Consider the following 15952-nt stretch of genomic DNA (forward strand, 5'->3'; position numbering starts at 1 on the left):
TTGTTCCACGTCTAACTTTATATCTCATCATCTAGTTGCAGATTTAAATAAAAAATCTCTCCAATTTCCACCTGTATCTCCCATCCATGCCCGCCTCTTCCAATATTACCATTTCACCTACCCAAATTGGACATAAAGAACCTTTGGCAATGGCTTCTGTTTCCAATGCTCTATTCATTTCCTCAAAGTTATTTGTCTTCAACTCACCTATTTGCTCTTTGCAACATCCAAAGCCACAGGCTCAGTTTCAAAAATATACACAGATTACAACCTTAGCTAAGACAATAACTTAAAGGACTACCAATTTCTACCTTTTCCCAGTTATCATTTTGGGAAATCCTGAAAGCTCTGCGATCCTGTCCACCCTTGAGCTAAGCTGCAAAGCCTACATCATGCTGCTTCATTACTAAGTCCAGCCTATCCACGTTTATGATCACCCAGCTTCACCTGTACCTTAACCCTACTCCAGTTGAAATGCTTGTTTGTGCTTCTGTTATCTTCACATTAATTTACTGTAGGGTGGAACTTTCACAATATTGATTCATTCATAGCTGCATCTTCTGTCATGGTGTCAGTGATACAGCAGATAGCAACTGGTGTAGGAGTTGGGTGTCATGTTGAATGCAGGAGTATCATTTTGAAACTAGGAGGGTGGAGAAATCAATAATACCAGCATGGTTGGACTGAAAAAGAACAATGATATTGTATAGAAGAGTATTAGATGGAGCCTGGGGGTTGGAAGGTAAAGGGAGAAAAGGGGAACTGTACAAGTTTGAATCAAAAGCAAAAGACACTGGAAGAAAAGTGCTAACTTATGAAATAAAATGAAAAGGTTATCCAAACAACTTCTTCATTGCAAAATGAATGTAAGTCATGATGAGCAATTAAATGCTTTACAAAGAGAAAGATTTGGATCTCCCGATGCAATTCAAGTACTTTTAATGCGATATCACCTTACCTCCACATCTTGAACACTACGAGGTTGGGCTAAACAAAGCATGCTCAGCAACTGTAGGATTAGCTCTTCAATGTATTGCAAGGCATCCTCAGTAGAGGCAAGTTTGGGATGTACCTGTTGTTGAACCTGACAACAGCAAATGGAAAAAGAATTAACAATCAAAAAACAAACAACTGAACTGTTAATCGATGCAAATATAGCAAAATTTTAAAATCTCATGTCATACTTCAAATATTGAAAGAAAAATCAATCCACACCTGTGGCATTTCAGGTTGCACGCTTTAGAATTGCTTGATTGAAACAATTATTTTTTCTTTGGATCATGACAGCTGTGGAAGGTCATTTAGCTCACCCAAATTCATTTACACAGAAAGATCAAGTCAAGGTTACAAATTTAGGTCTGGCAAAAAGTACCCTCTTGGGCACAGTGGTATCAGTTACTGACATATGCTGTTCGAAGAGTCTCACTTCTCTGGAAGTTGACCAGCTGGGACCAAACATATGGTAGCTAAATTTGCGAAAGACACCAAGATAGGTAGGCAGCTGAGTTGTCAAGAGGAGAAAGAGCATGTACTAAGGGATGTGTGCATCTTGAGTGTGGGGGGAAAAAAAAACCTGCCAGATGTGGGTAAATGAGAGGTTTTCCACTTTGGTAGGAGGAGCAGGAAAGCAATATACTAATTATATCCAGAAAAAAGTTGTCAAACTCAGGTGCAGAGGGTTACTGGTGCCCTGAAACATGAGTCACAAAAATTTAGAGTGCAGGAACAGCAATCATTAGGAAGACAACTGGAATGTTGCCATTTATGGGTTAGACCACATCTAAAGTACAGTTTGGTCTCTTAATTGAGAAAAAATACAAGACATTTGCTTAGAAGCAGCTCAGAGGTTAATTCAACAAATTTCCAGAATGCAGGGCTTATCTCACAAAGAAACATTGAACAGGTTGCGCCTGTATACATCGCTGTTTAAAATGTGTGCAGTCCTGGTCACCATATTATAAGAAAGATTTGATTGCACTAGAGTGGGTGCAGAAGAGAGTCACCAGAATGTTGCCTGTGCTAGAACAACACAGCTATGAAGAGAAACTTGATAGGCTGGGTTTGTTTTCCCTAGAGGGAGAAGGCTGAAGGGGGCATCTGCATGAGGTGTACAAAGTTTTGAAGCACAAAGTAGATGGGGAGAAATTTTCCCCATAGTAGAGGAGTCAATAACCAGGAGTCACAGTTTTAAGTAAGGATTAGGAGGAAAAATATTTTCACCAAGAGTGTGATGGGTATCTGGAATTCACTGACCAAAAGGGTGGTAGAGGCAGGAACCATCAAGACATTTTAATAGTGTTTATATGGTAATGCCAAAGCATACCAAGCTATGGACCAAGTGCTGGTAAATAGGATTAGAATAGATGGATATGATGATGACCAGCATGGACACAATGTGCTGAAGGGTTTCTTTCCATGCTATAAAAACTGTATCTAAAGTCACACGACAGCAGGTTATAGTTCAACAGGTTTATTTGAAATCACAAGCTTTTGGAATGTCGCCCCCTTCGTCAGGTGAAGTGAGAGAGAAGCACACAGATATAGAATTTATGGGTGAAGAAATCAAGGACAGAGAGATCAAAAGATCATACAAATGTTGTGGGTGGAGTGTCGAATAATAAGTCCCTGCAGGTGATCAGAAGTGTTATACATTGTGAGTAAAGTGTCGACAGCTGAATAACAAGAGAAGGGATGACCTATAATCCAATTAAATGAAGCTGAGAAATAACTACAAAAAATTAAAAATAAGGTGGTGCTGGAGACAAACCAAATGGCTGGAATAACATGATAGGTATAAGAGTTGCATGCCGAGGGTCTGACCAAAGTAATAAGTAATCCAAACTGTACCAATGAATTAAGGCAGAGATCATAACACTTTATCTCAAAGTGATGGTGTCAAAACAGGACAGTAAGCAAAATTTTATAGATACAGAACAGTGTGGTTGGGTCACATGTAGCATGACATGAACCCAAGATCACAGTTGAAGCTGTCTACATGGATACGGAACTTGGCTATCAGTTTCTGCTCGGCATGCTGCCTTCTTGTGTATCTCGAAGGCTACCTTGGAGGACGCCAAGGACGCCAATCGGAGGCTGAATATCCTTGACCATGTTTCCCGACAGAGGGGAACATTCCTGTCTGGCAATTGTTGCGTGGTGTCCATCCGTTGTGGTGGCACCCATATGGTCTCACCAATATACCCTGCCTCAGGGCATCCTTGCCTGCAGCATAGGAGATAGACAACCTTAGCTGAGTCACACGAGTACCCGCCGTGTACGTGGTGGGTAGTATTCCCACATGTGACGGCATTATCCACGTCAATGATCTGACATGTCTTGCAGAGGTTGCCGTGACAGGGTTGTGCAGTGTTGTGGTCAATGTTCCCTCCTAGTCGGGGAACACTTCAGAGGTAAAGAACATTCAATACTGATCTTTGGGTAAGTGTCCTCCAAGGCGGCCTTCAATTGCCATGGGGAGATGGTTAGACTCTCTCTTGTTGGACATGGTCATTGCTTGCTGCTTGTACAGTGCATAATGCTATTTTCCACTCATCAGCCCAAGCCTCAATGTTGTCCAGATCTTACTACTTGCAGACATGGGGTGCCTTATTCACTCGTGATTCAGCAGTATCTTTTGCACTGATGTGCTGGGTCCCCATCAAGGATAGGTCATTTGTGGAGTCGCCTCCTCCTCCAAGTAATTGTTTAGTTGTCCACTATCATTCATGACTGGACTGAACTATCGGACTTGAATCTGATCCGTTGGTAACAGAATCACTTAGCTCAATGACATAATGCTTCCACCATTTGGCATCCAAGTCGTAATGTGCTCTAGTTTCACCAGCTGAAACCTCATTATCATGGTATGTCTACTACTGTGCCTGGCACCTTTTCCTGCACTTTTAATTGAACCAAGGTTGAGCCTCTAGCTTAGTGGCAATGGTAGAGTGGGTAAGTGGGTTGGGTGGAATGGCCAGGCCATGAGATTGTGGTTGAATGAAATTCTGTCGCTGCTGAAGACCCAGAGTACTTTAAGGATACCCAGTCAAGCTGCTAGACCCGTTCAAAAATTTATCCCATTTAGCACAGTGATCGTGTCACACAACACGATGAAGGGCAACCTCAGCATGAGGACCAGACTTTGTATCTACGAGCATTGTGGGTCGTCACTCCTACCATTATAGTCATGAACAGATGCAATAGGTGGGCAGATGAAGCTGAAGTCAGGGGAAGCAGTACCATAATGATACTGTTACAGGACTGGTAATCCATAACCCCAGTGCAATGTCCTAGGTTTAAATCTTACCAGGAAATCTGAATTCAGTGAAAATATGAAATTAATGAGGCCATATATCCACAGCCAATTGACATAAATCCCATCTGGTTCACTTTCCTTTAGCAAAAGGAAAACTGTCCTCCTTTAATGAGATTCCTAGCAAGCCATTACGAGATAAGCCTTTTGTGGTTCCACTACTTATTAACAGGATTCAAATTTCACCATCTGCTGTGGTAGGATTCAAACCCATGTTTCCAGAACACGAACCTTGGTGTCTGGCACACCACTATGCCAACACTTCCCCATTCTTCCAATCCACTTTTCTATATGGAAGACTATTCCACACAGTGATCAGTTTGACAGAAGAATTTCTGGTACTCAATCCTAAATTTAGAACTCATTCATTTGAACCAACGTCCCCTTGCTTTAATCTCTAAATTAAATTTCAAATTTGTGTTCCAGATTTCCTTTCTCCATTCTGTTAATGAATTTACATGCTTCTAAGATCTCTCCATCCTTCCTTCAAAATTCAGACTATTAACATTAGGGATCAGCCCTGCAGCTCCTCTTTACATTGCTCAATTCTAATCACTGAGGCATGAGGAGAGTAATCAAAGGCTGGAAGCAAAGGCTTCAAAGTGAAATTGGACTCAATCTATGCAATATGATTATAATTTCTCCCAATTTATTTTCTATGTTCTGACTATACTATTCAATATTTAGTGACTGCTGATTGCTGCTCTGCACTGGTTATATTTCTGAAGCATCCAGTCTACTAAGGTTCCTAGACAACTGTAACTTGATTTTTATCCATCTGAACGCCATTCATAATCAGTGCGCACCAACTATTTTTCCTACACACATTCAATACTTTACAAAGTCCGCATGAAACAATGAGCAAGGCTCAATCAAACTTGGGGCTGCAGTGAGATCACAAATATCCAAACTGCATTTCAGATGAATAGCTTCATAAAAATGGCAAATGACCTGATATTTTCTAATACTTTACTGTGGTTTTGGCACAGCCCAAGCAGAATAATGAATCCCTGGTTTCTGTAATACAACAGATATTGTGAAGCAATGCATTATATAATTGACAGCAGATAAAACTATAACATATTTTGCAGGAGCTCTCAGATATAATCTTGGAAATATTTATCTACCACTAGTATAAACAAACTCTTCACGTACCAAAGTAATCACACTGAGAAGCAAGAATCTTCTAAAAACGTTAATGAGAATACTACAAAATGGAGATTAACCGATATACTGGATACATATTTTAAGTACTCACTAGAACCAACACGTCCATTCACAAAAAAAAATTCCTAAACAATAATCCATGTAGGTCTAAGAAGTTTTGACATCAACGTCAAGTCAGATCTTAATTGCACAAAACCAGCAAGTCCTCCTCAAGAGAGATAGTATGAACTGCCGATGCTGGCGTCAGAGATAACAGTGTGGAGCTGGAGGAGCACAGCAGGCTAGGCAGCATCTGAGGAGCAGGAAAGCTGTTGTTTCGGGTCAGGACCCTTCTTCTGAAGAAGGGTCCCGAACCGAAACGTCGACTTTCCTGCTCCTCTGATGCTGCCTGGCCTGCTGTTCTCCTCCAGCTCCACATTGTTATCAAGTCCTCCTCAAGGAGGGCTGGTTTCTACTGCATAGAGTCTCAAATAATGAAGTTTAAAATGTGAACAGAAAAGGAAAAAGATGTAATTATAGATAGTGCAAAGTAAGTCACAGCTAACGAGTGTAAATTCTCAGTTATTATGCTGAAAAAGGCTCCAAAATGCAATGAAATAATCATTCTGTTTTGACAGCATTGACTGGAGAATAAATGCAAGCCAGAACACCAGCAAAGTCCCTCATTTCTTTTTAGCATCGTACCTATCAAATGATGCCATCAAAGGACGATACCATCACCAATGCAGCATTCTCTATGCTGCACTGTGAAGTTATCAGCCCAGTTTACATGCTCAAGTCTTCAAGTGGTACTCCACGCTGGATCTTATTACTCAGAATTCAAGAACACTATTATTGACGAGTCAGTTTTGGGTAAATACCGTAAGATTGTAAAAAAATTCTAAGAACAACCCTCACACGTGATCCAAGACTATACTATCACCTACCAAGTAGCCTCAACATAACATTCCCCAATATTGAAGGAGTACTGCAATCTTATTTAAGAAACACAATATCCATTTCCCTGTCAGTGCATCCAGGCCCTGCACTGCCTACTGTTTTAACTGGCCAAGACTTCTACACTAAGAATTCTTCACCCCACCTAAAAAACCAAAGCTTTCTCCCACCACTATCAGGCGCAGCAAACCCTAACCACTACTTTGATATTTGAGCATTCATAAATTCTAAGTGTCCAGGCCTATTAATCTTAGATCCTTTCACAGATAGTCAAAGCATTATAGTTCTTACCATATTGACCCAACACCCTTGGCCATGCTTCCAATACCAACAAACTATATAACACATTCTATACACAAGCAATGAGCATTTTTCTCAGGATGTGCCAGGTGGACTTAAAATAAAAGGACATGAAAGTGTAGTACATTAATCAAGATATAACAATTTCATCAATATTTACCAAGAAAACATGGTGGCCTTTATTTGAACTAAAATACCATTCATTTATTAACCAATTTAGCAGTGTCAAATTGCATTTTCATTAATCACAATAATCCAGTGGCACTGAATGTACAGTTTACCTTAAAGACCTTAATGCAATACCAAGTGTGAGCAACACTGGGAATCAGCCAATTAAAAAAAAAACTTAACATTTTATATGTATTACTTCAGCTAGCACATTTGTCATCTGCAGAATCGGCATCACCCATCCATGTGATCAGTCACCAATTTATCAATACAAAATTCCAGCCATCCATAGATCCCTTACAGTTTAATGCACTAAAGGTGACTTCCACACTTCCAATAAAAAGCTACAAAGGAGAAATGAAAGCCTATCCTCAATAACAATCCTAAGAATCTATGAATAAAATATGCAACCATTGAACCAAGTTAAATAGCAGGAGATCTCCTCCCCCTACACATGGCCTCTGACTAACATGACTTAATACTTATGCAGTAAGTGATGATTCAGTACAAGAATTCAAAAACTCATTGACAAGCTGAGATAAATATCAATGTACACAAAAGGAATGCGAAATGTTAGACTGTGAGACTTCTAAAGCTGCTGAAGGGGTTGAGAGGGGAAAATCTCAATCCATATTTCTATTTAAATTGTCTGGGAATTTTCTAAAATCTGTCTCTTCCAGGAAGTTACATTACTGCTGGTTGGTGTTCTATTTCAGATAGCCAAGTATTCTATTTCATGGTTGAACTGGAGTCTGATGTTTACACGGTGAAAAGCTTTTACTTCCAGAGACACACATGACAAACATGAACCTCCACTTCATCAGAGTTTCAGTCAGTCAGTTTCTATATATGCCTCCTTCAATATAAACAAAGATTGCCAATAAAGGGGAATGATCTGAAAGAGGTACCATTTACGAATGCTACTAAAGTAAACCACAAAACCTTGATAGGAGGCTTAGCTTATCAAACTAAAATTAAATTTCCAGGGTGATGTTGCATTTGAGTCCAACTCCTCTTCCCCCACCACTACCTGTACCCACTGTTCACAAAGGAACTGAAGCATATTGGTAGAAAAGTGAAAGAATCAGAATCCCTACAGTATGGAAAGAAGCCTTTCGACTCATCAGGTCTGAACTACTCTCCGAACGGCATCCCACCAACACCCCACACCACCTCAAAATCTATAATACTGCAATGACCATTGGTAATCCACCTAGCCTGCACATCTTTGGACTTTGGGAGGAAACCGGAGCACCCAGTGGGAACCCACCGGGAAAACGTGGATTGGTACTGGGTCCATTTTTGTTTGTAATTTATATAAATGATTTGGATGAGAGTATAGGAGGCATGATTAGTAAGTTTATGGATGACACCAAAATTGGTGGTATGGTCGACAGTGAAGAAGATTATCAAAGATTACAGAGATATTGGTCAATTAGGTCAATGAGCCAAGGAGTGGCTGTTGGAGTTTAATTTGAATAAATGTGAGGTATTGCATTTTGGTAAAACAAACAAGAGCAGGACTAATACAATTAATGGTAGGGCCCTGGGTAGTCTTGTCAAATACAGACACTTAGGGGTTCAGGTCTATAATTCTTTGAAATTTGTGTTACATGTGGACAGGGTGGTTAAGAAGGCGTTTAGCATGCTTGCCTTCATTGCTCATGTTGAAGTTCCACAGGATGTTGGGGAGGTGTCTTCTGGAGTATGTTCTGGTCACCATGTTATAGATATTATTAAATTGGAGAGGGTTCAGTAAAGATTTATCAGGATGTTGTTGGGAATGGAGGATTTGAGTTATAAAAATAAGACAGATAGGCTGGGACCTTTTTAGCCCATAGGAATGTAGGAGGTTGAGGGTGATACTATAAAGGTTTATAAAATCCTGAGGGTTGCAGATAAGGTGAATAGCAAGGGTCTTTTCCTTAGCGTGGGAGAGTTCATAAGTAGGTGGCATATTTTTGAAGGTGAGAGGAGAAAGTTTTAAAAAGGACATGAGGGGCAGCTTTTTTTTTAAAAAAAAACAAAAAAGAGTGGTTTATGTGTGGAATGAGGTTCCGTAAGTGGTGGATGTAGGTACAGTTATAACATTTAAAAGACATTTGGATAGGTGTATGAATTGGGAATGGTTTCAAGGGATATGGGCCCAATGCAGCTAAATGGGACTAGTTTAGTTTGGGACCATGGTCACCATGGACTAGTTGGACCGAATGGTTTATTTCCATGCTGTATGATTCTACGACTCTTACGTGCAATCTCCACACAGACAGATGGTGAACTAAGGCTGGAACTGAACCCAGGTCCCTGGCGCTACAGGCAGCAGTGCTAACCACTAAGTTACCGGGTTGCTCATTAGACTCCATTAGAAAATGAACACTGGATCGCATGTTTATTGAGCAGGCACTTTAACCAGCTCAGTCGCTTCATTCCTAGTCTAGTACATTTCCAATGGCTCCGTTCCTCCATGAATTAAAAGTTTCCACTTTTGTTTGAAGTTGCTTCATGTGCTCCTCTATACTTCACCAATTCTAAATAGGTTACAAGCTAGTATGTGCACTCCATGTCCCTATTCTATCATAACTGACCTCCAAAACTTCTTTATGAAATCTTTTATTATAGAAATGCAATTTATCACACTGAGATGCTCCTGCAGTCGAAAGCTCAAGCTTCATACCTAAATGAACAGAATGTTGACCACAACCATCCATGAAACCATGCCTCAAATGAGGCAGTATTGGCAAGATATAGGAAAAAAAACTCAAGAAAGGAAGTGCTACATTATTGGCTTAATCTATTTTTTAAACATTTAAAACAAAACAGCTGTAAGAGAACAGATGGTTGGGTGGCAATGAAGTGCAAAACGGGATCTTACCACTAGATTCAAATGAAATGACAAAAATCAGCATTTCTAGTACCAGAATCCTGAAATTCCATTTGTTCCTTTAAAACTGCCAATTGAATCCCATGTTCATCACATTTAGGCATGCAGCATACAAACCTTGGTGAGATATTAGATGAAGGAATTCCATTAAAATACATCAAATGTTACCAGGTTGCTGGCAAGGAAGTGGAGTTAAGGCCATTAATCAGACCACCCACAATTTTATTCAATGATGGAGGGGCTAGATGGTTTACTTCTGCTCTTATTTCTATGTTCTCATGACATGGCACACTCCTGCCAGGTAATAGTCTAATTTGCCAACACCAACAGCTCCTAAAATGTCTCTTCTGCATTAATTATTTGTTGGATATTGCCAGTACTAATACATGTTTTCCCCACTGCTAGATAAAATGTGTTGTAAACAGTAAGTTCAGCAATGTTATTGTTGAGTTTCTATTTCATAGCTCATCCTCAAAATAACTCTATTCCAGGGAGACCAGGGAAAATACCACAGTATCTCAGGAAGTGGTACTTATACAGATAATCCAGAATAATTTCCTATTTGAAACAAAAACAGAAAAAGAAATTGCTTGACAAACTCAGCAGGTCTGGCAGCACATTTGCAGATAAAACGGTTATCATTTCAAGTCCAGCGATCTTCTTCTGAGTACTTCCATTCAAAAACTGGACTCATTAATAGTTTTCGCTCCACAGATGCTGCCAGACACAGATGCTGCCGAGTTTATCCAGATATTTCTGTTTTGCTTTAGACTTGCAGCATTGCAGTTCTTTGTTTTATTATATCATTTCCTATTTGTTGCTCATGACTAAGACCATAAAAAATAGGAATGGCAGTAGGTCATTCGACCCTTTGAGCCTGCTACACCATTCAATAGGCTGATCTGATATTCCACACATCCACTTTCTGCCCTTTTCCCTGTAACCCTCGATTCCCTTACTGATCAAAAATCAATCTCAGTCTTACATATTTTCAACAACTGTCTCCCTAGCTCCCTGTGGCAAAGAGTTCCAAATAAAAAGTCTACATTACAGAAGAGGTAGTGCTGGGAGGTCTTAAATAAAACAAAGGTAGATAAATCTCCTGGACCTGATCAAGTGTATCTCAGGACGTTGTGGGAAGTTAGGGAAGAAATTGCGGGGCCCCTGGTAGAAATATCTGTATCATCTATTACCACAGGTGAGATGCCAGAGGACTGGAGGGTGGCTAATGTTGTGCCTGTTTTTTAAAGGAGAAGTGTGGGAATTATGGACTGGTGAGTCTGACATCAGTGCTAAAGGGATTCTGAGAGATAGGATTTACACTTGTTTGTACAGGGAAGATCTGATTAGGATAGCCGGCCTGGCTTGTGCATAGGAAATAATGCCTCACAAACCTGATTGAGATTTTTGAAGAGATGGTGGAGAAGATAGATGAAGGCAGAGTAGTAGATGTTGTCTACGTGGAATTTAGCATGGCCTTCAACAAGGTTCCACATGGTACACTGATTAGTAAGGCGAGATCAAATGGGATTCAATGAGAACTTTCCAACTGCAGACAAAATTTGCTTGACAGTAGGAGACACAGGGTGGTGGTGGTGGAGGGTTGCTTTTTGGACTGAAGGGCTGACCAGCAGTGTTCCACAGGGAATGGTGCTGGGTCCACTTCTGTTTGTCATTTATATAAACAATTTGGATGAGAATATAGGAAGCATGACACCGAAACTGGTGGTATAGTTGACAGTGAAGAAGCCTTTCTAAGAGTACAAAAGAGATTTGATCAACTGGGCTAACGGGCTGAGGAACGGCAGATTGAATTTAATTTGGATAAATATGAGTATTGCATCTTGATGAAACAACAGCAGGTCTTATATGGCAGGCCCCTGGACAGAGAGACCGAGGGGTTCAGGTACGTAGTTCCTAGAATGGTGCGTCACGTGTAGACAGAGTAGTTAAGGTGGCATTTAGCATGCTTGCCTTCATTGCTCAGACCACGGAGTCTAGGACTTGGGACATCATGTTAAGGTTGCACAGGACATTGGTGAGGCCATTTTTGGAGTACTGCATACAATTCTAGTTACCCTACTATAGGAAGCATATTATTAAATTGGAGAAGGTTCAGAAAAGATTTACCAGGATGTTGCCAGGAATGGAAGGTTTAAGGTATAAAAATAGCCTGGGACCCTTTTTCACTGGAGCATAGGAGGTTGAGGGACGACCTTAGAGAGGTTTGTAAAATCACAAGGTGTATACATAAGGTGAATGTGGTCTTTTCCCTACAGTAGGGGAGTTCAAAACTAGGGGACATATTTTTAAAGGAGAGAGAAGAAAGATTTAAAAGGGATCTGAGGGGCAAGATTTCATGTAATCGGCGGTTTGCATATGGAAAGAACTGCCAGAGGACAACGTTACAACATTCAAAAGACACTGCATAGGTATATGAATAAAAAAGATTAAGGTTAAGGGATATGGGCCAAACGCAGGCAAGTGAGACTTGTTTGGTTTGGGAAACTTGGTTGGCATGGACGAGATGGACCGAAAGGTCTGTTTCTGTGCTGTTTGACTCTTTGACTCTCCAAGACTCTCAACTCTCAAGAAATTCCTCATCTCCCCATTATTCTGAGACTATGCCCTCTGGTTCTAGACTCTCCCATAGAGGGGAAACATTTTGTCAGCAATTATCCTGCCAAGCTCCTTAAGAATTTCAATGTGATCACGTCTCATTTTTCTAAACTCCAGTCAGTAGAGTCCTAACCTGTTTAGCCCTTGCTCATAAGGCATTTCCCCCATACCGTGGATCAGCCTACTGAATCTTCTCTGAACTACCTCCAGTGAAATGGTATCTTTCCTTCACTAAGGGGACCAAAACTGCTCTCAGTACTCCAAATGTGGTCTCACCTTGTACAGTTGCAGCAAGACTTCCCCACTCTTACGTTCAAAGGCCTTTGAAATAAGGGCTGTTATTCCATTAGCCTTCCTGATTATGTGTGCACCTATGTGCTAGCTTTCTGCGATTCATGCACAAGTAACCCCAAATCCTTTTGTGTTGAAGCTCTCTGCACTTATGCTCCATTTAAACAATAATTTTTTCTATTGTTCACCCTTCCAAAATGAAGAACTTCATATTTTTCCACATTACACTCCATGTGCCAACTTTTGCCCACTTAATTAACCTATCAATATCTCATTGTACCTATTTGTATCCCTCTTGCAACCTGCCTTTCCACCTATTTTTGTGTCATCTATAAATCTGGCTATCATACTTTGACATTCTTCCTCCAAGTCATCAAAATAGGTTGTGAACAGTTGTGGTCCCAGTACTGATCGCTGTGGAACCCCACTCATCACAAGTCACCAAACTAACAAAGAACCCCCATCCTCACTGGCTGTTTCCTGCCCTTTAGCCAATTCTCTATCCATGCCAATATACGACCTCTAACTCTGTGGGCTCTTACAGCATGTCTTAGCTTTTTTTGAGGTACCATGTCGAATGCCTCTGCAAGTCCAAATAAAACTCATCTATGGGTTCCCCTCTATTTACCCTGGTTGGGACTTCCTTGAAAAATTCGAATAAATTAATCATCCACTATTTCCCCTTCATGGAACCATGTTTACTCTACTTGATTAGACTGTGATTTGCCAAATGTTCTGCTATTAATTCCTTAATAATTGATTCTAATACTTAAGTACTTCCACTATTGACAGCTAAAAATATGCAACAAAATTTATATTAGATTGTTCCACATTATTCTCCCATTTACTTGCTGCTAGATTAGGGAGTTACAGTTCTGAAATCAGTTTAATCAAAACCTATTTACTCCAGCAATTTCCCAATGCCCTGTAAGCATTAACTGAAATGAGATTACTGATTATTGTCAGTTTTAGTACAAGCAATGCTAATTACGCTAATGAGTAAAATGTTAATTATGATGTTTATGATATCAATAAAGTGGTAGTAAGTTACACAAGTGGTTTCATGTGTAAATTTTAAGTGACACAGACAAAGGCCATTCAGACAAACAGGTGTGCCAGTACTTGGGTTTTCTAAAAGACTCAACCTAATGTGCCTCATTCCAACCTAACAGAATTGTCTGTACAGAGGATCCCCAATTTACGAATGTCAGACTTATGTACACAATCCCATACGTGGCTGTAATTGTATAAATCCGACATATGAACATTTCTGTACTTATGAACAGCTGCTTTCCATTGTTCTGCACAGTGTTCCAATTCGTGTATAAATTGACCTGCATAAAGACTCCAGAACAGAACCCATTCAAAACCCAGGAACTGCCTGCTGAGTGTTCTAATATATGTTCCGAGAATATATGAAAAATGATTTGAAAATATTAGAATTTCAACTTTGTAAGTAATCTAACAGCAGTTCCTGAAAGCAAATCTTGCCCCAAGTGATCTGAAAATTATATTATTTCTATGCTTTGTCCTTACAGTTATGAATGCCTGACAGATCTTAATTGTTTAATGGACTTAGTGCAATATCATACTCTATTAATATTGTTTTCAAAATGCCAGTGTAGACCACCTTTTTAAAAATTAAATATATTTATCTGTAATGAGTAATATAAAATACACAAAATTGTAAATACTTAAAATTCAAGAAAGTCAATAGAACTCTAATCAAAAGACAAAATACTGCGAACACTTGAAATCAAAAATAAAAACTTGTAAACCTTGAACAATGATTCATTTAGCTATATAACAGAACACCAGAACAGCTTTCAATTTGATCACAGCCTTTGCTTCTGTAACATCAAATGCTTTGTTCACTATGCTAATTTTTCATTTTTCCTCAAACCATGCTCGTTTCTTAAATCTCTCCAATAATTCAAGATAGTGAATTTCCAAAAAGCCTCATGGCACCACAAAAGTAAAACCCGTTAATTTATTCAGGGTTATAGCTCTTCAGAAATATAATTCACAGGTCTTTAATTCAAATATAAAAATTAATCAAATAAATAAACAAATGCTAAATATCCTAAAAATCATAATGCGGCAGGGCAGAGGTGAGCGCGAATGGGAGAGAGACACAGCGAGAGGGAGAAACGAAGATATAAGAAGTGAAGCATCCAATTTATCACAGTAAGATTTCATTAACAGCAACAGAAGTGGCCAAATCATCCATTTTAGATGTCAGTTGATGGATAATTTTTGGATTGGACATAAAGGATAATACACTGCCTCTTTGGGATTAATAATGTCAGGCCTATTACATCCACCTGAGTGTTTGTTTTAATTTTTTTTCAAAATTCTGCTCTGCCCAAAAGATGGAATTTTGAACAATTGAGAGCGACAGAATTAATCTGCACTTAAAGACACAGGAATTAATGAAGAACAGTCAGTATGATTTTGTTAAGGGCAGATCACATCTCACCAACTTGATTGAATTTTTTGAAGAGGTGGCCAGGTGTGTGGGGATGACCGCAATGCATTTGAGAGAATCTACTTGGACTTCAGCAATGCTTTTGACAAAGTCCCACACGGGCGGCTGATAACCAAGGTAAGATCCTATGGGATCCAAGTAAACTTGGCAAATTGGATGCAGTATTGGCTCCAGTATTGGCGGAGTGGCAAGAAGCAAAGGGTGATGATCAAAGGGTATTTTTCTGACTGGAAGCCTTTCTCCAGTTACGTTCCACTGTGATCAGTATTGGGACCCTTGCTGTTTGTGGTACGTATGATTTTGACTTGAAGGTTGGAGGGTTGATCAAGAAGTTCACTGTGGGTAATCAAAAATTGGCGGGGTAGTAAACAGTGAGGATAGCCTTAGATTTCAGGAGGGTACAGACTGGACTCTAGGAAGCACCAAGGGTCAGAGGGACCTTGATATGCGTGTCCATTGGTCCTTAAGGAAGTGGAACAGATACATAAAGTGGTTAAGGAGGCATGTGGGATACTTGCCTTCATTAGCCAAGGCAGCGTGTTCAAGAGCAGGGAAGGTGATCCTTGGACTATATAAAATGTTGGTTGGGTCACAACTAGAGTACAAGTTTTGTGTGTAGTTCCAGAATCCACTTTATAGGAAGAATGTGATTGCCTCAGTTGGAGTGTTTTAGTTATGATGAGAGATTGGAAAGATTGGGGTTATTTTTCTTGAAGCAGAGATGACTGAGGGAGGATATGATTGAGACGTCATGAAGGATATAACCAAGAGATGGTTTCCCCTTGATGGG

The 15952-nt window shown here is 39.8% G+C and overlaps 1 protein-coding gene across 1 annotated transcript in view; it reads right to left on the reverse strand.

Moving 5' to 3' along the window:
* sos1 (son of sevenless homolog 1 (Drosophila)) overlaps positions 1-15952 on the reverse strand; it is a 216869-nt gene that overhangs the window by 49451 nt on the left and 151466 nt on the right. Inside the window, exon 2 of the mRNA XM_048600934.1 lies at positions 959-1084. Within this exon, the coding sequence (XP_048456891.1) occupies positions 959-1084 (126 nt within the window). The remainder of the gene's footprint in view (positions 1-958; positions 1085-15952) is intronic.

The sequence above is a fragment of the Rhincodon typus genome, chromosome 9, assembly GCF_021869965.1.
Source record: "Rhincodon typus isolate 14 chromosome 9, sRhiTyp1.1, whole genome shotgun sequence".
Classification (NCBI taxonomy): Eukaryota; Metazoa; Chordata; class Chondrichthyes; order Orectolobiformes; family Rhincodontidae; genus Rhincodon; species Rhincodon typus.